At 45.6% G+C, this 24,168-nt stretch overlaps 1 protein-coding gene across 3 annotated transcripts in view; it reads left to right on the plus strand.

The window, feature by feature from the left end:
* ZNF512B (zinc finger protein 512B) overlaps positions 1-24,168 on the plus strand; it is a 264,244-nt gene that overhangs the window by 164,473 nt on the left and 75,603 nt on the right. For all 3 annotated transcript variants that reach the window (XM_086949746.1, XM_086949747.1, XM_086949748.1), the window contains 2 exons: positions 13,161-13,399; positions 14,757-14,828. In XM_086949746.1, the coding sequence (XP_086805872.1) occupies positions 13,161-13,399; positions 14,757-14,828 (311 nt within the window). The remainder of the gene's footprint in view (positions 1-13,160; positions 13,400-14,756; positions 14,829-24,168) is intronic.

Consider the following 24,168-nt stretch of genomic DNA (forward strand, 5'->3'; position numbering starts at 1 on the left):
TGCCAATTGTGGTAAAATGATGTGTACAATAGAATTTAATAACACTTAAGGTGTTGAAAACCTAAGTTAAACAATTAAATTAGTATCTCTGGATTCGCCAGGATAAAACAAAATAAAAACATGCAATTGTACTTTGGAAAAGCTGTGCAAATTAGCGACTGAAGCTCGTGGAGAAACATTGGAAATAATGTCAACAGAATATGACCGAAGTAAAATTAGTAACTAGGCATAAAATGAGAACAATTAGAATGCTGTGCGAATCAGCGTACTTTGACTCGCCTCGATGAGACTTTGTAATGATGATACAAACTTTGAGGCTCACACTGTGAAAGCTGTGTGAATCAGCGAAAGAAATTCCTGAACTTAAGCAGTCAAATAAGGCAAAAATGTGTGGCAGAGCAATATGGTAGCAGTACCATGTAATTCCATGGAAAGTCTCACCTCACAAGAGTAGAATGGCACCACAGGAAACTCACCACCAACGCAGCACGTCAAACTCACTTCTTTGGTGGAGAATCTGTGAAGAATGAAGATTGACGGCAATTTGCGCTTTACGGGGAAGAGGAGACGCTTCAAAGTCTTGCGATCTCGTTGAAGAAGGTGCCTCACCGTTGACGAATCCGAAGTGAATAATGTCTGAGGCGGGGTTTCTGTGCTGCAGACCAATCCAAACGGTCGGAGCAAAAGTAAGGAATCGCTGGCCCAATAATAACCGTCAAGGTGAAGAAAGAAACGATTACTCTTCAATTGGCTGCCAACATCATGGAAAAATGGAAAAATAGAAGAATGCGAGGGTCCGGTCTGGCCGAGATCGTTGCCATAATATGTGTAGTGGTTCAAAGGTTCAAAATAAGCTTTATTCGATATTCAAACAAATATCATATAAGCATACATTGTTATACAAGTTTAAAAAACATTAAAAAACACAGGAGAGGAAATAATTTAAAAATTTAAAAATAAAGACATTGATACACGATTTATATAAAAAATGGATAAGAGACGACAGTTAAAAACAGAAGTGATAATTTTCTCCGATCTCAGTCTAAAGTATTCCTGATTTTTATCAATAATTTTAAAAACTGCTCCATTCTAGTTATCACCTCCCTATCTTCAAGTTCCTGAAGACGCTCAAAGGCAAGTTTACACGACCTGAGATTCCATTTCTTGAGCACGGGTAATAATAAAGCTTTTCTCAATAGCCCATAATATTTACAAAAAAGAATGGTATGAGTGTTGGTTTGTTGAGATATGTTATCACATGGGCAGGAGCAGAGAGTCCGAGACCAATCATTGCATTTTGGAAAAGTAACATAACGAAAGAAAGAACCCAGTCTGAATCTGGTAAGCAGCATCCTTGAATAGCACGAAAAGTCTGTTGATAGGTAAAGCTGAAGGCCCTTGTGTGGTGTCACCCTTTGATATGCCAGCATGGTGGCACTGTGCTTCAATTTGTTCCATCTGTCTGTTTCCATGTGGGCCATTAGCATCTTTCTTAGGCCTTTCCGTGAGATGTTTTCTAATGACGAGGGATCTGTAAACCATTGTGGGTGCCCAATTTCCAGAAAGAACTTTTTCACGTAGGCCAGCCATTTTGGTAAAAAATGTTTAGCCCCTTCCAGTTTTAAAATGTCTTGTATCACCTCTCTGTTAAAATCAGTTTCGGGGGTGGTCCAAATTTTGTGCCAGAGAAGGGGAGGTTCAGATTTTATGACATCTGATATATATGGTAGGTCCAATTCGATGTGCATCTGATACACCGAAGTTGTTTTTGAGGAGGCCAGGAGATACCTAACGAATTTGTTTTCCACAATTTGTATTGGCGAGAGGTTTTTGTCAATTCCCCAGAGGCCTGCCCCATACGTAGCGGTGCTGACACATTTTGCCTTGTATACAGTCAATAGTTGTTTCACCGGTCTTCCCCCTATTTTACTTGCAAAATCGCGGAGCCCGCCAATGGCACTCACAAAAGCAAGTTTCCTCTTTTCTATCGCCGCCTTCCAGGATAACTTTCTATGTAGGCAGATGCCCAGGTAGGTGAATGCCTCCACTGTTTCTAATTTTTGGCCCTCGATAAAGATAGGGCAGGAGATTTTTTTCTGACCTTTATTACTTAGCATGGAGTAAGATTTACCTATGTTCACTTTGAGGCCCCTGGCCTTCATGAAAGCCGTAAACTCTAAGACTGCCTTTTGTAGGCCCATTCTAGTCTGGGAGAGAATTGCGGCGTCATCTGCATATAGCAGGATTGGAACTGGCTGACCACCTATTTTCGGAAAATCGCACTCGATGTTTTTGAGATACTCGCCAATCGCATTTATATAGAGGGAGAAGAGAAGAGGTGCCAGGATGCACCCCTGTCTAACCCCTCTATTGATGTTAAAACGTGACGAGCACTCTCCCCTCAGACCAAATCTAACTCTGGCTCCAGCTTCTCTGTACAAAGCCTTAATGAATAATAGGATTGATGGATCTATCCCAAATTGATGTAATGTGTCCCAGAGTTGATCATGCTGGACGCAGTCAAATGCTGAAGTGAGATCTATGTACGTTATGTACAGACTGCGTTTTTTAATATCCATGTATTTGGCCTTAATTAGATGTAAATTGAGCACCTGTTCAATTGTCCCTCTGCCTGACCGGAAGCCATATTGTAATTTCGACAATATGTGTTTTTCCTCCAGCCAGATAGTAAGTCTTTTCAGGATTATTCGTCCGACAATTTTCATCAGGGTATCGAGGAGGGATATGGGCCGATAGCATGACGGCGAGTGTCTGTCTCCTTTTTTAAAAATTGGAATTACTATTGCCTCTCCCCATGTTGGAAGGAGATCAACGATGTTTATCGAGTTTAGGACAGAGGTCAGAAGAGGTACCCAAAACTCCATTTCCGCTTTGTAAACGTCTGCAGGAATTGCATCCGGTCCAGGTGCCTTCCCTGCAGGACTTTCTGCGATCGCCAGTTCCACCTCCTCTAGTGAGAAAGGAATTATATGAGGACTCTGTTGCGGTGGATTTAAATTTAATACGGTGGGGCATTCTGTTTCCAGGTTATTCTGACCTGTAGGATTTGAATATAACTTCTGGAAGTGTTCCACCCACTTCTCTCCACTTATTGCCATATCCAGGTTCTTTTCAGGCATTTTTACCCATGGTAGGGGGGAATTGATAAGTCTCCAGAAGGCTGCCATGTCACCCGTTTCTGATGTTATGACCAAATTCTGCCATGCTTCCTGTTTAAGTGTCCTTTTCCTGTTTTTTATTGCTAGACGGTATTGAGTACTTGCCAAACGTATTTCTGTTTGGGGTTTGGGTATGGCATGCAGCAGGTTTTTTAGATGTTTCAAAGCCTTCGAACAGTTTGCATCGAACCATCCTTTATGTTCAATTGGGCCTGGTTTAAACTGTCTTGTCAAAAGTTCTTTTAGGGTGGCCTGAATTTTTATGAAGGCTTTACAGATGACATCAGGGTTGTTATTAATAGTAAGACAGGTATGAATCTCCTCCCTCCTCTTATTAACTAAGTTTTTGAGCAAGTTATTTGGATTGATTTTTGACCATTTGACAAAATATCCATTTGTAGCTCCCATTTGGATAGGTTGTTGGTAGTTAACCTTGTATGGGCTTTGATTTTTTGTAGGCCCCAGTAGTTCGATTGACATGGACAAAGGATAGTGGTCGCTGTATAAGTGGTCAAGGGTATTCCAGTCTTGTATTAGCGGTGCATGTGTTTTTGAAAATAGAATAAAATCTATGGTGGTGTTCGAACCTCTTCCATGAAAAGTTGATTTATGGGGTCGAGGGGTATGAAGAAGCTCATTTACAAAACGTAAGTTAAATGAGGTCATGAAATTGTTGAGAAGATCCCCAGATAGTGTATGCAGGAAATGGTTAAAAGTGGCTTTACCAGTATCTGAATCATATGTCACGAAGATGTCACAATCGTCTCTGACAATATGTGGGCAAATATGGCAATTTAGATCTCCCAGAAAAGCCATTGCACACTCTCCGCCGAATGATTCTTTAAGATTTTGCAACGCTTGTTGGAGATTTTCCAGATCAAAGCCCAATTTTTCTACCGTAAGGTTATTGTAGAAGTTGACAATTAATAAAGACAGTGACGGGGCAATGTCCATTACAATTATCTGGAAGGACTCTCTCAGGATTGTTTTCCTAATCCTGTGACCAACTGTTACGCTAATATAGGAGCATAGCCCCCCTTTATGTCTGCCCTGTTTACTCATGACAGCCGGGGAGTGGAATGTCTGAAAACCTTGCAGATGGATCGGAGAAATAGCCCAGGTTTCCTGAAAACACAAGATGGAATACTGGTTAACAATCTTTAGCCATTCCGGTATTGTAATTTTAGAAGAAAGTCCTGCCAGATTCCATGAGAGGAATTGGAGATTATGCGTATTATTAAGGTCTGCCTTGTGGGTGGAAATTGGGTTACCAAATATAATTGAGGAAGGAGAGGTTTGTCTTCTAGCATTGCCACTTTCGGGAGTTAATACTCTGTTCATAGGGTCATTTTCTGTGAGATTTTTGATGATCCCATCTGGTGGGTCCTCCTGCCTAACATCGATATGAGTCACTATTTGATCACCAAACCTTCTATCATAATTAACTTCCTTGTCTTGATTGAGTCATTCTACGTCGTCCAGCCCGTACAGTGACTCATAATAGTTATGGCAAGGCAAGTTCCATATTGGATTTACGAACGGGGGGGGGTTGAGGGAATCCCTCTAGGTAGTGCCGTGGAGTCGGCAAATGCATGTAATCAATCAAAGGAAAGAATGGCTGTTCTCTTGTTCCCTTCTTTCGGTTGTAGTCCCTATAATGCACAGATGTAGGATTATTATGGTAAGGTTTAGATTGATGTAATTTGGGGTGCATTAACGCCTCGGGATAGAAATAAGCTAGGGGTTTTGGCAAAATTGGACCCCTAGTAAAGCCCGAGAACCAGTCTATAATGTGCGTGATGACCCTTGGATCTCTGAAGGTAACAATCACTACGTCCCCTTCAATATCTTTGGGGCGGATCCCGATCCAGTGGGTCCTTTTGACCATTATTATGTCGCCATTTATGTGAGGGGGAAGGGGCCTATTTTCTCTAAGCCAAAAAATCACCTTATTTTTTAAGCTGTGATGGTTTTCGTATCCTCCTGTAGGAGGTAATGGTAGCACTCCCGTCAGCACAATAACGTTCTGTGCTGCGGCAGGGGGTAAGTCGACGTATCTTTTGGGTGGGTGTTTTTCCTGTGGAACTGCAAGCTTCATTTTTTCAGGGATAGGTTGTGCCTTGCCCATTTTTGCTGAGGCTATGAGGGAATTGATTTGAGTTAAATGAGTGTCAGAGGACACTTTAGGTGGGGGCACAGAATTATGAGTAGTTGCTGTCTTATTAGATGGGACTGGAGAGTGGGTTTTTTGCTGATTTGAAACCGTGGGGTGCTTATTAGATTTCTGTACTTTAGACATTTTTCCTAATTTTGAATTTGTTCCCCCGTCAACCGATGTGGTGGGTTTTACATTGGGGGTTATAAGTTTTGATTCCTGGGTAGGTTTGTCTCTAGCTGTTGGGTTTGAGACGACTTTTACGGCCCCATTTGCTGGGTGTTTTTGGTTTAGTGAATCTGAGAGAGTGTCAAGTTGGGTGGCTATTCTTTTGACTCTCTCATGTATGGGTATTAGTATTAACGAGATGTTCCATGGCGTCCACAAAGTCTTTGATTGTAGGTGGGACGCAGGAGGTAAAGGTTTCCCTAGATGGTCTGGATGTACCTTCTGCAATTTGTAATAGTTCTTTGGTTAATAATTCTTGAGCCGATGTTTGGGTCTTAGCAATACTTTTCATGACGGTTTTTTTGCGTCGTTTCTTGGGTGGAGATCTAATAGTAACCTGTTTCTTATTGGGTTGATTTTTTGAATGTAAAGGTTTATCTAGCTTTAGAATAACTGGCCTAGGTTGAAACATGGTTACCTTTTGAGTGACCAAAGAAGGAGGTATTTCAATTATTTCAGAGGGGATGAACTCTGCAATCTTTGGCAAATTAGGAGTGACCAAGTCGATGAGATCAGGGGGTTCAGAGATTGTATTGTTAGTGAATTTTAATGGGGATGGGAGAGAAGGACCATTTTTTGATGGAAAATAAGATCGGAACACTGATGGAACATCATCCGTGTTCATGGGATCTTCATCTATATTTTTTAAGGTCGAGTTAAGTAGTAGGGGCTCAGGAGTAAGAAACGGATCTGCTGGGTGAGTGGAGTTTTTTAATAGCTCTATGGATTGACGCCGTGCAATGCGACGCTCTGCCAGAGCCAGGTCTCTATCAATTTCACCTGCTGCCTTGAAGAAGAATTTATCGAGGGGTCCAAGGATGGGGGTCTCTTCTGCAGATGGTTGTACCTCAATTCCTGATTTAGGCATGATCCTAGGTGCAAGGGGATATGGCCCAGCCCGGCCTTATCTGGCCTTTGAGGGCCGTAGAGGGCCCGCCCTTTGCCCGGGCTTCGCCCCGGGCGTCCCGCGACGCTGAGGGCTCTCAGATTTGTACTGCCCCTCCCGGCGCTTCAGCTGCGTCGGGGAACGCGCCGCCGCTGAGCCTGATGGGAAACGTAGTCCCAAGGCGGCGGCGCGACTGGTGGCGGGAATCTGGGTCTGTTGTCCGGGCTGCGTGACTCTCCGTGCGCTCTCCCCGCACAGGCACACTCAGGTAGGGCTCTGTTCGTTTCTGTGAAGGCTGTGTCTCCCACCCACTCCACCGAGGGCTCTCAGATTTGTACTGCCCCTCCCGGCGCTTCAGCTGCGTCGGGGAACGCGCCGCCGCTGAGCCTGATGGGAAACGTAGTCCCAAGGCGGCGGCGCGACTGGTGGCGGGAATCTGGGTCTGTTGTCCGGGCTGCGTGACTCTCCGTGCGCTCTCCCCGCACAGGCACACTCAGGTAGGGCTCTGTTCGTTTCTGTGAAGGCTGTGAAGGCTATGTGTAGTGAACAGTCCGGACTTCACAAAAAGTGTGAACTTCAAGTTTATTAAATAACTCGACCAGACAACAAACTAAGAGTCTCCTGGAGCCAACAGCTACAATCAACTGACTCCGCTGTGCCATTATGACATTCAAAGGTAAGCCCTATCATTACATCCCCACAGTTCCACACTTTCCTCATGAAGCCCCTCACGCATGAGAGCCTCCACGAGGGAAGAGAAGAACACTACAGGAGGTCAAGCCTATACACACAGGACCAGTGCTACAATGAAGCCATTGTCGGCAGCTGCCTTACAAATGACTATACGAGTTCAATATATGTCCTTGGTGCTGAGCCATAGGCAGCGTAACCAAAACTGGGTCTGGGCTCACGGGCAATAAGGACAAGCCTCACTAACAACTAAGAAACCAAAACAAGCACCAATATTGCCACTTAATTCTTTGGGGGGGGTTTGAATGACCACTCGGTCTACTGAGCTAAACAGTACACCTCAGGACGCTTTTTTAGTCCAGAATGAATCAGTTTAATCTTCAAATTTCAACAAAACATATTTCCAAAGAATTTCATGAAAGTTCAAAAATCATTGCCTACCTCACTCAAATTTCTCTCATACAACGACTCATTCATTCACACAACCATACAACCCGCATGCAACATGAAAAAAGCTACACATCAGTTGATACAAAAAAATTATTTGCAATTGAAATTAGTACCACATAGCATAGGAACCACTTTAAATTATTACAATATTTTGTTTTTTGTAATGATCCCAATGCTGTAGAAAGGAGGTCTACGCGTTTCGATGACCCTTGATTTAAGGGAAATCTCGTCAGGACCACGTAGCTCAACGGTGCTCGTTTTCTAGAAGGTCGCAATAGGCTTTTCATTCAACACAGCCTATTGTTCAAGGGGGAGTGGGTTTTGGCACATGGCGAGATCCACAACCCAACGTTTGGTTATGTGAAGGCGGGCGGAACAAGTTGCGCCTTAATTGTACGGTCAATGTTGCACATCAGGAGTACACGCCATCTATCTCCGTCTCTTTCTTGAGTCTCGTGAAGAAAGAGACGGAGACGGATGGCGTGTACTCCTGTTGTGCAACAATGGTTTTCTATACAATGCCCTGTTTCATACGGTTCACTGCATTGCAATACTTATCCTAAAAAGTACTTACTATTCTCACAAGTAGTTTGTTATATTAAGTCATACTTTTCTTTAGGTATATAAGAGAATTGACATACGTAATCACAAGCCCAGGCTGGTAACATCTGTCCCCATGTGTATACCACTTGCATTTGTTTTGCTCTTTTTGTGGGGGGCAAGGACTGGTTAGGGAGTGCTGTTGCGTTGCTGTGTGTGTTGGGGTGTGGGTGGGGGAAGGTCTGCATTCTTTGAGGTTGTATGTTATGTGTAGTCTGTTATTGAAAGTACTGTATGTTGCATTATTATTATTATTATTACATTTATTGAGCGCACAGCTACCCGGAGGTTTCCCGGTGCTTGCCTTGGGAACCCGTCCTGGCTTCTCCCTGTGAGATAGCCCCTACAGGGCATCCCCAAGGTGAAAGCCAGGCATCCCGCCGCAGGGGGCCGTTGTGGAGATTAAGCAAGCTTAATGCCCAGAGTTGCAGAGTGAGAACCCATGATTAGAGCAGGCACCGAAGCGAGAATTATCGAGTCCGTGGACATTTGAGCTCAAGACCCTGCCGCGTCGGGAATTGAACCCTGGTCCCGGGTCTGACCTCAGCTTCCGGGTCTGCCTGCTCTACACCGTGAGCCACACTTCTCCATGGCTGGACATGGCGGAGTGTGTGGGTAATGTACTAGACGGTGAATAGCACAGGGTATGTAGTGGATGGTTCTTCCAGCTGTTCACTAATTTGTTTTATCACATGGAATGTCAGGGGTCTAAATGACCGTCGAAAGAAGCGTAAGGTGGTAGCATACCTCAGGAGAAGTAGATGTGGCAATATTGCAAGAAACCCACTTGGCCCCACGGAGCGGCATGTTGACGCAGCGTCGATGCAGGGCCTCTGTAGGATGATGTTGGTTTTACCACACACGCTCAAGAATTTTTTATCTGTGTTAATAGGGGCTCCAGTGTTCATTCACAGGAGAAGTGCAGAGACCAGGGGGGCAGGTATGTAGCGGCTCAATGCTATAAAAAGGATCTAGAGGTATTACTAGTAGGGGCGTATAGACCCTACTATGATGACCCACAGTCACTAAGCGCGCGGCTCATGCAGTGGGGTGGAATGCCACAGATCTGGGGTGGGGATTTTAATTGCGTTCTGAATCCTGATTTTGATTGCTCCAACGGCCCTCCTAGAAGACTGTCTGTGGCAGCAGGGGATCTCACTAACATAGCAGCTAGAGAGGGCCTAATAGATATTTGGTGCCACAGGTCTCCCACAAGGTAGGGATACACACATTATTCCTCAGCACATGATATTTATACCCACATAGATTTCTGCCTTATTTCACAGGGCTGGTGAAAGGGCAAGTGTATTTAGTTGGCTTTTCCCCCGTATTCCTTATTGGGTTCTGCATTCCGAGCTGAGTTAGCCCAGGCCATTGAAGAGTTTTTCCGTATTAACATGGGAACGGTTGATAGGTTTGCAACAGTGTGGGAAGCCTTCAAGGTCTACATTAAAGGTGTAGTGTTAACTAAACATGCAGGGATCCTCAAATCGCTCCGTGGGCATTTTTCCCAGCTTGAAAGGTAGATTGCAGACTTGGAGCGGAGACATCAGTTTATAACTGATGATCTCTTCCTGGGAGATATTAAGGCAAATATCGATGAGTTCTATGAGACGTCCCAAAGTGAGGTCCACCACTTAGGGAAATGCGCCATAGCGCACACTTATGGGGAAGGGGAACATCCTAGCGTTACACTGACTGCATTACTGCACCCCCACCAAAAGTCCAATATGATATGATACTTGAAGTACAAAACGAACATGGACAACTCCTGAGCGACACCGAACACATTGCGGAATGATTTTTCGAGTATTACGCAGACTTGTATCATCACGAGTACCGGAAGACGATGCTGCTACCACAGATTATCTAGCTCATATAATTATGACCTGGCTCACCAATTAACACAGGGAACACTTAATGGCGCCATTGCAGCCTGAAGAGATACGAGCACCGCTTAAGGGCATGCCAGCATGTAAGGCAGCGGGCACTGACAGGCTTACTGTGGTCGTTTACAAGGTATACCAGGAACTGCTGATTCCACATTTGGTTCCACTAAATGAGGAAATGGAGGGAAACAGGCTCTATGCCCGCCTCTATGCATGAGGCTTTAATAGTAAGGCGCCTGAAGCCAGGCAAATAGCCATTCCTCTGTTCATATTACATGCCACAGTCTTTACTAAATGAATATACCAAACTTTACGCCATGGTATTAGCCAGCCAGCTGGCTGTATTAGTGCCTGGAGTGGTGCAGCCTGAACAGGCCATATTTGTACCCAAGTGTACTCTCACCTTCAATCTTAGAATGCTGTTTGGCTCCATACAGCGCATTAACCTAGAGGTGAAGGCAGCCGTGGTATTACTGGATGCAGAAAACAAATTTGATTCAGTTGAATGGGGCTCTATGTTGGCTGTTCTGCATCGCATCGGTGTTGGGAGGTCTTCCTGCATCTGTTGTCAGTGTTGTGTGCTTCGCTGACGGCTCAAGTGCGGGCCAGTGTGTTGTGTCTGCTCCCATCGCCCTCTCTAGGGAAATTAGGGCAGGGTTGCCCCTTGTCCCCTCCGCTGTACGCATTGGTGGCTGAACCGCTAGCATGTGCACTTCGTGAGTATCATAACCGCAGGGGCTTGCACTCCCCAGGCTACAACCTAATAATCTCGGTGTAAGCGCATGACACGCTGTGGTATATACGACACCCAGAGAGGAATCTTGGACCAGTGCTGTGTGATTCGGTACACATCAGGAGTTTCTCTGGCCTTCATGTGAATTGGGATAAATCTCTCATATTCCCATTTACCCCAGCCATGCCACGAATACCTCTGGAATACCCATTGCAGTGGTCGACGGATTCAGTGCGTTATCTGGGAATACAAATACACCCGGACCTGGCAGTGGTTCTACTAGACAACTATGGCAGAACAACAATACAGTGGCTCTCAGTCAGTCAGCTGCTAGATTAGATCGCCACACTAGCTGACCGGGCGCATTGCTATCATAAAAATGGTAGTATTACCCAGATTCCTATTCTTATTCCTAAATATTCCAATGTTACTGTATAGCGTGGTGTTTGACAACATGCGTCCTCTCATGATAAAATTTGCCTGGGCTGGTAAGCAGCCGAGAGTGCGATGAGAGACTCTTACCCTCCCATATCACATGGGAGGCCTGAATGCCCTGGGTTTAGAGACCTCTTATAGAGCAGCGCAGAGTATGTTTGCTCACCATTGGCTCCATGGCCCATCGGACGTACTGCATTTTCAGCTAGAGAGGTGTGCAGCTGACCCGTACTCGTTGCCTCAGGTGCTGTTCAGAACCCTGACACAGAGTGTTTGCTTTTAAATGTCACGGTCCATGTCTGGCACAAACATCTGGAGCGACAAACAGGCTCTCTGCTTTATTCACCTCTTGTCCCATTGACTTGGTGCTCCTGGTTTCCTATGAGTCAAAAGCATTCCGCGCCTCGAGCTGTGCAGACACTTGGTATCAGGAATATGGAGGACTTTTTTCAAGATGGCACAATGCACATGGCAGGCGATCTGGGATCGGGGCGATGAGCCAATGGTTCTGACTCGCTATCACTGCTATACAGTAGAGCAGGGCATACATTACGGGAATTGTTGGGGGACGATTGTCTGTAGCCCCCTGCCATGCTGCGCTGTCTCTACTGTTGCAGGTTGAATCTCCTACTAGACTGGTGGCAGAACTATATGCATTTTCCCAGGAGGCACGCAGGCCTGGGCTCACTAAACGTCATCTTGAATGGCAGAGGGATATGGGAATAGCCATAAGCGACAAACAATGGCAATATTGTTGGAATGTTATCCAAGTTATTTCACTAAATGGCAGACACAGATTGGTGTACTTTAAATACATTAACAGAGTATATTATACGCCAGAATGATTACATAGATATGGACTACGTGATACTACGGAATGTCAACACTGAGTGAAAATACAGCCAGGTTTGCTCATCTTGCTTAGTTCTACCCTGAAGTACTTGAGTTTTGGAATTCTGTGTTTCGTGAACTAGAGGTTATCACCGGGTTCACCTTGGAGTTTGCCCCATTGCTGGCGCTGTTGGGGTATAATAAGGATATCGATGTGGAGATTCACCGCTTGGTTGCGATCAGGCTGCGGCTCGCCAGACGGCATGAGGCTATGTGATGGGCACGTGGTCCACTCCCGACTTTGAAGGACAGGCATGCAGACATGATCTATTGTTATACACAATCTGACACATATAGTGAACCCCACCACCACCCACCTCCAGAGCCACTCCTGGACCATTGGGAACTTTATCAAGCTTACCTACTAGACAAGGAGACAGGAGAGACTGAGGGTGAGGATAATTCAGAGGAGGGAAATGGATGAGGGGAGTGAAGAGCGCAGTATCTGTACTTCTATACTGCCTGCTCTCTGTCTGTGAAACTAGAATGCATAATGATTGTGGCTACTATGCTTGCTATGTTTACTGTTTACACTTACCTGCTGGTTGGTCCTTGCAGGCTTCTTTCACTGTAATGTTTGCCACCCCTAGACGAACTTGAACCATCTGTAACAATTCTACCGTCTGTGACGTGTAATGTACTGCCGTGTTCTAATCATTGGAATTTTGTAATCAAGATGACACCTGCATATTTATTGCTGTGTCCAGCCATATAGTATGTTTTTCAATATATTGTTTAATAAAAGGAATTTTAAAAAACAGTTTGCAAAATGTGTTCTGAAATCTAAACATGTCCTCACTTGTATCTTTAAGAATATTGTGCCTTTGTAGCATTCTCTTAAAATGTGGGGAAGCCTTCTGAATTATGATGAACAGAAAGAACTACACGCTGCAATTGAGAAAATGTGACAGTGGCTCATGGGACAATTCATCACAGACTCATCATTTAACTTAACATCGAGAAACATCCCTGCGTTGTTCATTTGGGTTGAAGTCAAACCAGTGCTTTGTGTTTTCTGCCTTAGGTTTTCAGAAAGCCCCATTTTCTTCACAAAACATACCAAACAGGCGCGGATGGAAAAGCTGCTATCTAAACGACGCCCTGAGAATGGAGAGTTCATGCCTGAAACCCAAAGTTGCAAAGAGTCCAGGAGGTCTTTGGTAGACATGGCAGCAATTAGGGCTGAAAGCTACAGAGAACTGAAGCAAGATGGAGACAGCCTGTCAGAAGAGGAAGAGGAAGATCCAGAAAGAATGCGGCACAGTAAGTTTGGAAACCACCTTTAAGTGTAAGGCATTCTTTGTAGCCTATCGGACTGTGTATGAGAAAAGAACTGAAGAGGCACTGCCTCTGGTAGAAGGTTGAGCCTGCTGGGCAGTGCCCAAAGCTGGTAAGCAGGATATTGGTACAAAACCAGAACAAGAGCCATTGAGGGAGGCAGATGTGGCACCCCTATAAAAGAAAGTACTCTATTGCTCTCACTGTTAAGTTATTTATTTATGTACAGTGCAACATATATCATAGCTTTTTGATGCTATGAAGAAAATGACACAATTAGGATGAACAGAACTTGATCGAAGAAACTAAAAATAAACACTAATTAAGGCCGGGATTCCTAAATGCACTGACACGCCCCCTGCATTCCAGGTTTCTGACAGCTGTCTTTCAACACAATTGCACAAAGTCCATTGCTACCTGTGCTTGGTTGATCCCTAATCAGAACGTAGTGGACGGGAGCTAGTAAAGTCAGTCTCCCCCCCCCCCCCAAATCCTGAGGACAAACCCTGATCTTGGGCTCTGCATGAATTCATCCAAACCTTTCCCTGACACTATACTGTGGTGTTGCAGAAACATTTTCCAGATAGAGTATGTGCCATTAGACAGCAGATTACTTCATTAAAAATAAATTGTTATCCGTGTGATTCTGTAAGCTTCTGGGATCACAGGCATCTTGCATCGGGGAGTTCTCTCATGCCAAGCTTCTCTGCTGTTCCACCCAGTGGACCACCAGGTTAAGCTGCTGAATAGTCAGTCAAAGGCTTAGCACAATCCACCAGAGCAAAGGGGACTTCAGTGTCATTTTCCAAATATGTGCCTGTTGAAGAAATAAGTAGAGTGCCTATGCGGTCTACACCATCTGCGTTCTACTGGCATTTCTCTGTTGAGGCTTCCTCCTGAAGGTATGCATAGTCCAGGAACGAGCTTCTGTTGAGTCTGTTTACTAAGGCTGAAGCTTCCGTATACTACCATTTATTCTCGTTTTCTGTTATGTGGAATCTTCCAGGAAGTTGAGAAGTGGAGAGACCCAGGATGTAGGAGGATACTAATACCAACACTTGAGCCATTTGCCCAAACAAAACACTGATTAGCTATTTTTTTATGTAAGTTAGTTGCAAGAATGCACATAAGTGTTAATCACAAGTTGATAATGGGGTAGAATCTCATCGGATTCACCATATTTTCGGTCGGGTATTAAATTATTATTGTAAATTCATCTAATATGTTGGCATTAGAACAATGATAAATGCTTTGAGTGACTGACAATATATGCAATAGTTTTTCTCATCTAAGTGACCTTCATTTCCAAATTTCTTTTTCTCTGTTGTCTCATTTGAGTTAGGAAGGAAACAGAAAACTCCCAAGAAGTTCACGGGGGAACAGCCATCTATCTCTGGAACTTTTGGACTGAAAGGTAATAAGTGAGAAGATGCCCATGACACAGCACACAATGGCTTTTAATGCCTTTAATATACATGTTTGTATCTTGGCTATGAATAAGAGGACTTGCAGTTGTCACTTGGACCTTGGTGAAAGGGTTGGAAGTCCTGCTCTTGTAGTATACTTGAGATGTTTTGGTTGTGAGGTTGCACTTCTCATTGTATTGGGTCGAGAGTTAAATGCATCTGCACTTATATGTAAAAGTGTCCCAGCTTGAACAAAAGATTATGCTTTCTCCTTGTCACCGTTTAAGTACAGGCAGTGCTCACTTCCACATACAAATATCTTACATACTTTTATTGAGATGCAATGGAATACACCTAAGCAGATCTGGAATGCATTTTACATATAACCATGATCGGTGAAATTGTTCTCTTCAAGACATTCTGCACATGCAGATAATCATCAAAGAGAAGTGAGATATTTAAGGTTGTGTAACATTTCAAATCACTTGCTGTTAGAAGAGATCCTGCATTTTCCCTTCCTAACCAAACAACTGCGGAGTAGAATCCACATTTTTAAAGATTCAGGTGCTGAGTATCTTTCTGACATGTATTGAATGGGGACACCAAAATGTATTTTGTTTTTGTGCGTTTTTGCACTTGGACCATAAGCAAAGTAAGTATGATTTATAAGGGTCTAGTTTTGGGTTCCTCATGGAAATTAATTCAGTCTACGACTACGCAAATCTCAGGATAATTAAAAAAAATACTCTTGTTAATATGTTTTTGACACATAATTGTCTCTTTTAATTAAGAATTCCTGCGGTGGGTTCTTATTGCTTCCTCAAGGCCACAAATCGATATACTCATAAAGAGGCTTACTATCGTTAAAATAAGAGTGCTATCATGTATGATAAAGAGTACTAAGTTCACACAGAACCTAACTGGTCCTTCAGCTATGGAGGGATATTGTACAATATACATAGAAGGTTAATATCCTCATAAACCTCAAAACAAGATGCTTGTCTACAGATGAGACCAATGCAGGAATGGTTCACGGTTAACGGTCTTATGTTCTAGGGCACCGGGAAGATCTACTTGTTGTCCCCTTTGGTATACAACAGCCTGCATTAGTTCACATCGCAAATGTATGTTCGAGGCATGTGGGCTGCTGACATTCATATCTGTGTTACAGTGAGAAGGTGAACCCGGTAGTCAAGGGACCTGGGTAGTCATGTGTTATATAAGAGGTGGTCCCAGACCTAATAGAGTTAGTCATACATTTACAAAATTCATTAAACCAAATCTTTTTAGAAACACTATTGCTTATTCAAAATAGTGTATGTACGTATTTACTGTATTTTTCTTTTGAAGTGCAAATATACATATAGTAGATCAAAACGTATTATAACAGTTCCCACTTTACAAGGGAAGGAAGGGGGTGCAGTGTGGGGAAAGTGTAGTTAGGTACAAGTGATAGAACAAATCAATTGTAAATTATTACTAACAATTGAAAAAGGTGGCTTCACAAGGGAGCCTAAGCTGAATTAATCTCAAAGCTCGAAATCAACATTATTGCCGCATCACAGAATGACAGGTGTCCTTTAATCACACTCAAATCATGTGCTGTAGTTGGTAGTCAGTCGACGTTTCGACCCTAATTGTAGGGATATTGCCTCTTACATGGCGGGTCTTCTTCAACACAAGGGGAGGGGGTGGGCGGTTCCTGGGTACAGCAATTGAATTGTTCTATAGAGAGCGGTCCTTAGTCAGATGATACCTGATAACCGGTCCTGACATAGTGCATGTTCGTAGTTTAATTCGATCTCAGTATGGTGGCCGGGATACCTCATGGGCTGATAATCTGCAGTTGGGCAAATTGATCGAAACACGGGGGTATATCTCCGTTTATAATGGGTCGCTGTAATCGTCTAATCAGATGGCCAGGAAACCTCGTGGGCTGGCAATCTGCAGTCGGGCTTACTGAACGGGACACGGGGGTAGTACTCCATTTCTAATGGATCGCTAAGGGCATAGGTCTGAATCCTGCATGCACCGGCTCCATCAATGTCCGTGTAGCGCGTACTAGTCACTGCAGATTGCCAGCCCACAAGGTTTCCTGGCCATCTGATTGACGATTACAGCGACCCATTATAAACGGAGATATACCCCCGTGTTTCGATCAATTAGCCCAACTGCAGATTATCAGCCCATGAGGTATCCCGGCCACCATACTGAGATCGAACTAAACTACGAACATGCACTATGTCAGGACCGGTTATCAGGTATCATCTGACTAAGGACCGCTCTCTATAGAACAATTCAATCGCTGTACCCAGGAACCGCCCACCCCCTCCCCCTGTCCTGAAGAAGACCCGCCATGTAAGGGGCAATATCCCTACATTTAGGGTCGAAACGTCGACTGACTACCAACTACAGCACATGATTTGAGTATGATTAATGGACACCTGTCATTCTGTGATGCGGCAATAATGTTGATTTCGAGCTTTGAGATTAATTCAGCTTAGGCTCCCTTGTGAAGCCACCTTTTTCAATTGTTAGTAATAATTTACGATTGATTTGTTCTGTCACTTGTACCTACCTACACTTTCCCCACACTGCACCCACACTGCACCCCCTTCCTTCCCTTGTAAAGTGGGCACTGTTATAATACGTTTTGATCTACTATATGTATATTTGCACTTAAAAAGAAAAATACAGTAAATACGTACATACACTATTTTGAATAAACAATAGTGTTTCTAAAAAGATTTGGTTTAATGACATTCATATCTGTGCATAGATCGCCGCCTAGTGTTGGGTCCGGATGATTGCACTATGTTGTCTTGGAAGAGTCTTCAAAGTATCACAAGATAGGTGACTCCTCCCCTGGATTACAGTGCACATGGGCATCTTCTCCATCCTCAGATTGTTTTTTTCCACCATTGGGTTCGGATGCTAACTCCTATACTCCAACTTCGGAATCAAAAACAAAACTTTTCTAAAGGCCAAAAGGCCTTCGACTTTGACAGTATTGTTCTCGTTCGGTACCTCTCTACTCGATCCAGCTTTCCATCTCGACTCAGGCCGTTGGGCCTTTTCGACGCCACGTGAGCCTACCGTCGATGGAAAGAAGCCCGTTTAAAAGGTGCCCACAATGCCACTCCAAGTTCCCACATACTGACAAACACTCAGTATGCAACAAGTGCCTTTCCCCAGACCATAGGGAAGAAACCTGCCCAGCCTGCGCCCAGTTTCGGTCGAAGAAAACGATACGGATCCGACGGGCCGCTAGGCAAGAGATGCAGCGACAGGCCCCGGAACCGGACAACATCTTCGATGATGACCAGGAACTACCGGAAGCTCCAGACTCGTACCTAGAGATCGTCACCGTCGAGGACTACTCGGACTCCGATGACAAGATCCCACCGGGGCAAATCGTGAGTACCCTGCCCCGACACCAGTTAGTCCGTTACCAAAGGCTCCGGTCGAGGCATCGCCAAAAGGCCTTAGCCAAGATCAGAAAAAAGTTTCGCCAGCCCCGCCATCCGGCTCGGCTCCAAATTCGAAACCGAAACCTTCAGAGACCCCAGGGCCCAGTACCATCGTCCCGAAGAAGGTTCCAGAGCCAAAAAAGGTCATCGACCCGAAGGGCGTCGAACCAAAAAAGGACGTACAGCCACAAAACGTCGATTCAAAGAAGACTGTTGACCACAAAAAGGCAGCTCAGCCAAAAACGGTCGACCCCAAAAAGGTAGTCGAACCGAACAAGGGCACGCAGCCAAAGGGCGCCGAACCAAAGAAGGTCGCCGACCCGACCAAAGCCTACTGTTCCAAAATCCGTCGACCCGGCAAAGGTCGCCAACAAGAAGGGTGCCGTACCGAAGCCCGTAGCACAGCCGGAAAAACCTGTCGACCCAAAGATAAGTGCTCCGAAGACACCAGTCGATCCAAAAAAGAACATTGACTCGGAAAAGACACTCACCCCAAAAAGCCTGCAGAGCACAAAAAACGTGTCGAACCGAAAGTTCCGGTCGACCCCAAATCACTTGCCGACCCGAAAAAAGGGCCCGAGCCAAAGAACAAAACACCAAAAGTCGTCGAAAAAGAAGGTGTTACCGACCCAAAAAAGTCTAACACTCAACCTAGGACTGTAGAGGAAGAACTCTTTCACCCAGATCCATCAGACTACCAGGCAAAAATATATATTAATCCAGAGACTGGTAAAGTTACCATCCTGCACATGAAGAAGAGGCCTTTGGACTTTGGCTCTCATTCCCCTATTCCATTAAAGAAAAAGGGCTTTGGGACTTCTCCCTCTAGACCCTTCATCCCTTTTCAGCCTATCATGCCTACTACACCTTTTGCTCCTTACTCTCCTTCTCACCACGGGGACAATGAGGGTAACATGGAGGATGTGCCACAGCCTCAATATGATTTCCCACAAGATCCTCAACCACAAGAGGAACCATGGGAGGAGCCAACAGACCCTTACAACACCCAGTCTTCAATCAACTCATAGTCAGGGCAGCACAATACCACAATATGGACATGCTTAATGACCCTGTCGAAGAAGACTTCTTATTTCACACCTTCCCTACCTCAGAAAAAAGTGTCAGAACACTTCCCATGTTAAAGGGAGTTCTAAAACATGCTCCTGACATATTTAAGGATACAGCCAGGGCACGGGTAATCAATCCCAGAATAGAAATACAAGTATAGGGCAGCTCCTACAGACCCTACTTACATCAGAGGGCAGTTACCACTAGACTCACTGGTAGTGGCTAATGCACGTAAAAGAGCCAACTCCCTAACAACAGGGGAAGCACCTCCCCCTGATAAAGAATCAAAAATACTGGAGGCATCAGGCAAAAGGGTAGCAGCACAAGCCTCCAACTCATGGAGGATTGCTAATACACAAGCCCTACTGGCTCATTACGACAGGGCGCATTAGGATCAGCTCGAAAGCCTAATGCCACACCTACTTGAGCCTTTTAAAGCACAAGCTGATGACCTCATACAGGAGGGAAAATTCATAACAAACGCCTCCATCAAATGTGCGCTTGACGCAGCAGACACCGCGGCTAGATCAATTAACACTATAGTCTTACTACGCAGACATGCATGGCTGCGTATTTCCGGTTTTAAGAATGAGGTGGGAGGAGCCAAGATGGCGACCGGGTCGGACGTATAGTCCCTCGCCTCCGAGGACCATCTCCTTCTCTGTGACTATCCTGCCGGCGATCCTGTGTTAAGAAGGCACATTGCAAAAGCCGACATGCTCCGGCGGCCCACGGGGAAATCCTGAGGCTCGCGCCTCTTTACAAACGGGAGAAAGGCCTGACTGAAGTTTACGGCCGCAACGGCCCTGAGACCGGGGCCTCGAGTGGACACCGAGGCCGGCTGCGGAGTGAACAACATCGGGCGTTGGCAGCTGAGTGGCACCGGTCGGACCATTTATGTGAGACGCGGCCGAATCTGGAACGCGCGCCCCACTGGACTGCAGGTACAGAGTTGAATGTGCCTGGCGGTTTGTCTGGAGGGATTGCACGGCTGCAGGAACCCGTACTGTGGGCTGCCGAGAGACTGTCCGAGCACTGCCCCGCTCACAGCGGGAGGTTCCCGAATTCTTCACCCCCTCGATATCGAACAGGGCGTCTTGTTTAAGAGACAATGCCTACGGCCACTTCTTGGATTTGTTTGCCGCTCTTTTCCAAAGCGTAGACCTGAGGCCCATTGTGAGCAGCCTGGCCCGACTTGGAGAGTTTCCATTTGAGACCGCGAAGCACATAATGGAGTGCAGCCTGGAAGAGCCTGGGCCATGGAGTGGTCGCGGCCGTGCGGTGCAAGGGGACATGATCGGAAGGGAGCGTGGAAGTGATCAGGGCTATGGCGATCTATTGGCGGCTATTGTCTCCCTTCATCACGATATGGTGTACTCTATGCGAACCCTGACCAGCAAGGTGGACGGTATAATGTTTGCACAGGGATGCTTGAAAATGGCTGACTCGCCGGACCAGAGCGGTATTCTTTGTTCCACGTCTGTCTATTACAAGATGGCGGCATCGCGCAACAGTGACGGCTTTGAGACCTCAGGCCCCGAGGCTGCTCTTGTTTGCCCGGATCGAAGTGAAAACCACGGACTGCGATCACGACGGGAGTCTTCTCCCCATACCTTGCTCCCCGCTGCCCGGGGATCGCTCCAGAATGGGCTGGGTATTGAGACTTTCCTCCCTGGCTCGGTTTTGCTCTATACTATGAGGGTGGTATATTCCTGGCCCAGCATGGGAACATTGGACCTGCATGTACATGATCTGGTTGAGTGGTTGTATCAAAGTGCCCCTTTTGGACTACCGTTCACGCCTTTTTGGGTTACCTTTGTTAGCAGTGGTGGGAGAGAGAAGACGGGACAGGGATGAACGCTTCTTATCGCAGACTGATAGTTTCCTCCTGACTGAAATAGATTTGGGGCGTGCTGATTTCTTGGATAACGCAATGTGCCGACTTCGTGCTTTTTAAATTGTTTGCTAGTAATGCTATTTGTCACCGGACAGTACATCCTGTGCTAATATCGAACTGTGGGAGGATGATGCCGGGGGACTGGTGGTGGGCTCCTCCCCGCTTCTCTTTATTTCATTATGGTTATAGGTTAGGACCCTTTTCTTACTTTCTATATTTCGGGACTCCTTTTAGTGGGGCGACAGGCACACTGCTAGGGGGGGGTAGGCCGTAGCCAGCTGCAGGGGTGCAGGGTGGGGGGGTGGGAGGTGGGGTTTTTGTTTATTTCTTTTTTTTTTTGTTCTATGGGCCTTCTATCCTTTTTTCTTTTTCCTCTGGGTTTAAACGTTTTTCTTCAGTGTGGAAAGTGGTGGTTCTGGTACTTTTAGTGCATTGTATGCTTGTCTCTCCTGATCCTCTAATGCCGGAACCATTGTGCTGTCCTACGACATCCTGACACTGTTTATCCTTCAGAACTTAATCTTGAAAACTAGATCTCAGTAGCGTTGTAATAGATTCCTCGCGCATTGCCGTACTGCCGTGTATTACATTTGTGAGCCTTCGGGCGTTTTGTTTTGGCTATGTGTACGATGTACTATCAATAAAGGTCTTCCAAAAATTTAAAAAAAAAAAAAAGAATGAGGTGCAGTCCACTATTCTTAATCCACCTGTCAATCAGGATTTTCTATTTGGGCCTGCTGTCGACACCATTTTGGATAAAATGAAAAAAGACACTGAAAACGCAAAATCAATGGGGGCATTACAATTTTCAGCAACATAGAGGCTCCTTTCGACGCTCCTCATACAGAGCAACTACACGAGAAAAAACCTCGCAAACGTCTGCCTCATACAAAAGTAACACTCAAGGTTCCTTCAACAAAAACACGTGAGTCCCTTGCTCACTTTGCCACTGGATTCAAGCAAGCCGGGCTAAAGACGGCTGGAATGCCAGAAACCGGTACTCGGAAGCTTGTTTCCGGTCCAGGGAAGACATGGCTTGGCAGTTCGGGCTGGACTGTTCCCATGAGGCACAGGGTCAGACTGATTTGCATATAGCCATGTCTGAACTGGGGTGGCGCAGTGGGCTAAAGAACGGTGGTGGATTAAACCCAGATCTTTTGACTGGGTGTGAGTGTTTGATTGATTCAGACGCTCCATCCATCACCACCCCCTTTTGTACCGCTGTTGAATATTTTATAAGCAGAGATTCAAGCGATACTCTTGGGAGCTAACTCACAAAGAGAAAAGAGACATTCTCACGTAAAGGGGTCAGCTTCATTGGCAACTTTGTGTGGTGGAACAGAATGGTGGGGGTAAACAGGGTGGAGTTGTCTCTTGTGGTGTAGTGTGGGTAGGATAGGAAGAACTGAGCAGTGTGGCAGAGGTATGCAGTTTTGTAGTGAGGTTGAAGTGAGCAGTAAAGTTGCCTGCTTTGGCGGTGTCTGTTGTGGTTTAGAGAGGTGGAGCTGAGCAGTGTGGTGTAAGAATGCAGGCAAGCAGTTAGGTTGAGCTCAGCAGTGTGGTGGAGGCATGCACCAGTGCAGTCAGGTTGAAGAGGGCATGTGCAACATCTGCTGTGGTGCAGGTGCCTGGTGTGGGGATGGTGTCTAGTGTGGTTGAGAAACCTGGAGAAACCAGTATGGTGGATGTATAGAGGTAGGCAGTAAAGCTGAGCAGGACAGGGTTGTGGAGCAATGCAGGTATGTAGTGACGTTGAGGTGAGCAGTGGAGACTATTGCTGTGGTGATATCTAGTGAGATTGAGATAGTTTGAGCTAAGAAATGCAGGTAAGAAGTTCGGCTGAGCCCGCTCTGTGGCACAGGTATGCAGTTAGGTTAAGGTGAGCAGTTTACATGTCTCCTGTGGTTGAGGAGTCCAGTGTTGTTGAAATAGGTTTTGCTGATCACTGTGGTGGGGTCATGCAGGTATATAGCAAGATGAGATGAAAGGTGGGGAAGTATTTTGTTGTGGAAGTACCTTATATTTTGACAGAGCAGTGTGGTGGAGACATGCATGCATACAGTCAGGTTGAAGAGAGCAGTGTAGTTGTCTTTTCTGTTCATAGTGCCTAACATAGTGACTGAACAGTGTGATGGGGGGAGGGGGGTATGCAGGTAAGCAGCCAGGTTCATGTGAGCAGTGTGGAGTAAATGGGCAATGGGCTGTAAGTAATAATTTCATTTGGGTGGTTTCAGGTTCGTTGGTAGTGCACTGGATATGAATGGTGTGGATATGGTCATAGAGCGCAGGTGTCTTTATTTCAAATCCTCATGATTTTTTGCTGTAGCCAGTAGGCCAGCTGGAGAAAGGACTGTTGGCTGTTACTGAAGAGGCAGGCCTGATCCACTGCTCACAAGAAAGTTCCAAGTGAAAGTCACACAAGAAATACAAACATAGATTTCTGACCTCCCGCCACTTACACGAGCTCAGGAACACCTGGGTGCCTCCGGCCCCCAGAGCCGTTCTACCAAGCAAACTCCTGAAGTGCTTCCGCTTGCACAACAACAGCAGATGAAATGAGTAATCTGAGAGAAGCCGTGACCAAGATCTTTGGTACCCCACCATATCCCGCTGGAGTGCCTTCAACGCCACTTGACCTACACTCGATGTCAACCACTTCTACAAGCCTGATTCAGCGGTCTCTGGCCGCGGGATAATGTCCTGTGCCGTCCACTGCACCGTGACCCACGGCATCAGCCTGAGCCTCAACGGCGGTACATACCTCATGAATCCGATAATTTTGTCAGATTTGGAAGCTCACCCTCTACACCCTACATAGCACCCTTATGCGCAGTCCAACCCTTACAACCTGTCGATGATGGTGACGATGATGGTGACGATAGAGGTGACTTTTATGATGAAGGGGATATATTT

This window comes from Lissotriton vulgaris, unplaced genomic scaffold (genome assembly GCF_964263255.1).
Source record: "Lissotriton vulgaris unplaced genomic scaffold, aLisVul1.2 SCAFFOLD_722, whole genome shotgun sequence".
Lineage (NCBI taxonomy): Eukaryota > Metazoa > Chordata > Amphibia > Caudata > Salamandridae > Lissotriton > Lissotriton vulgaris.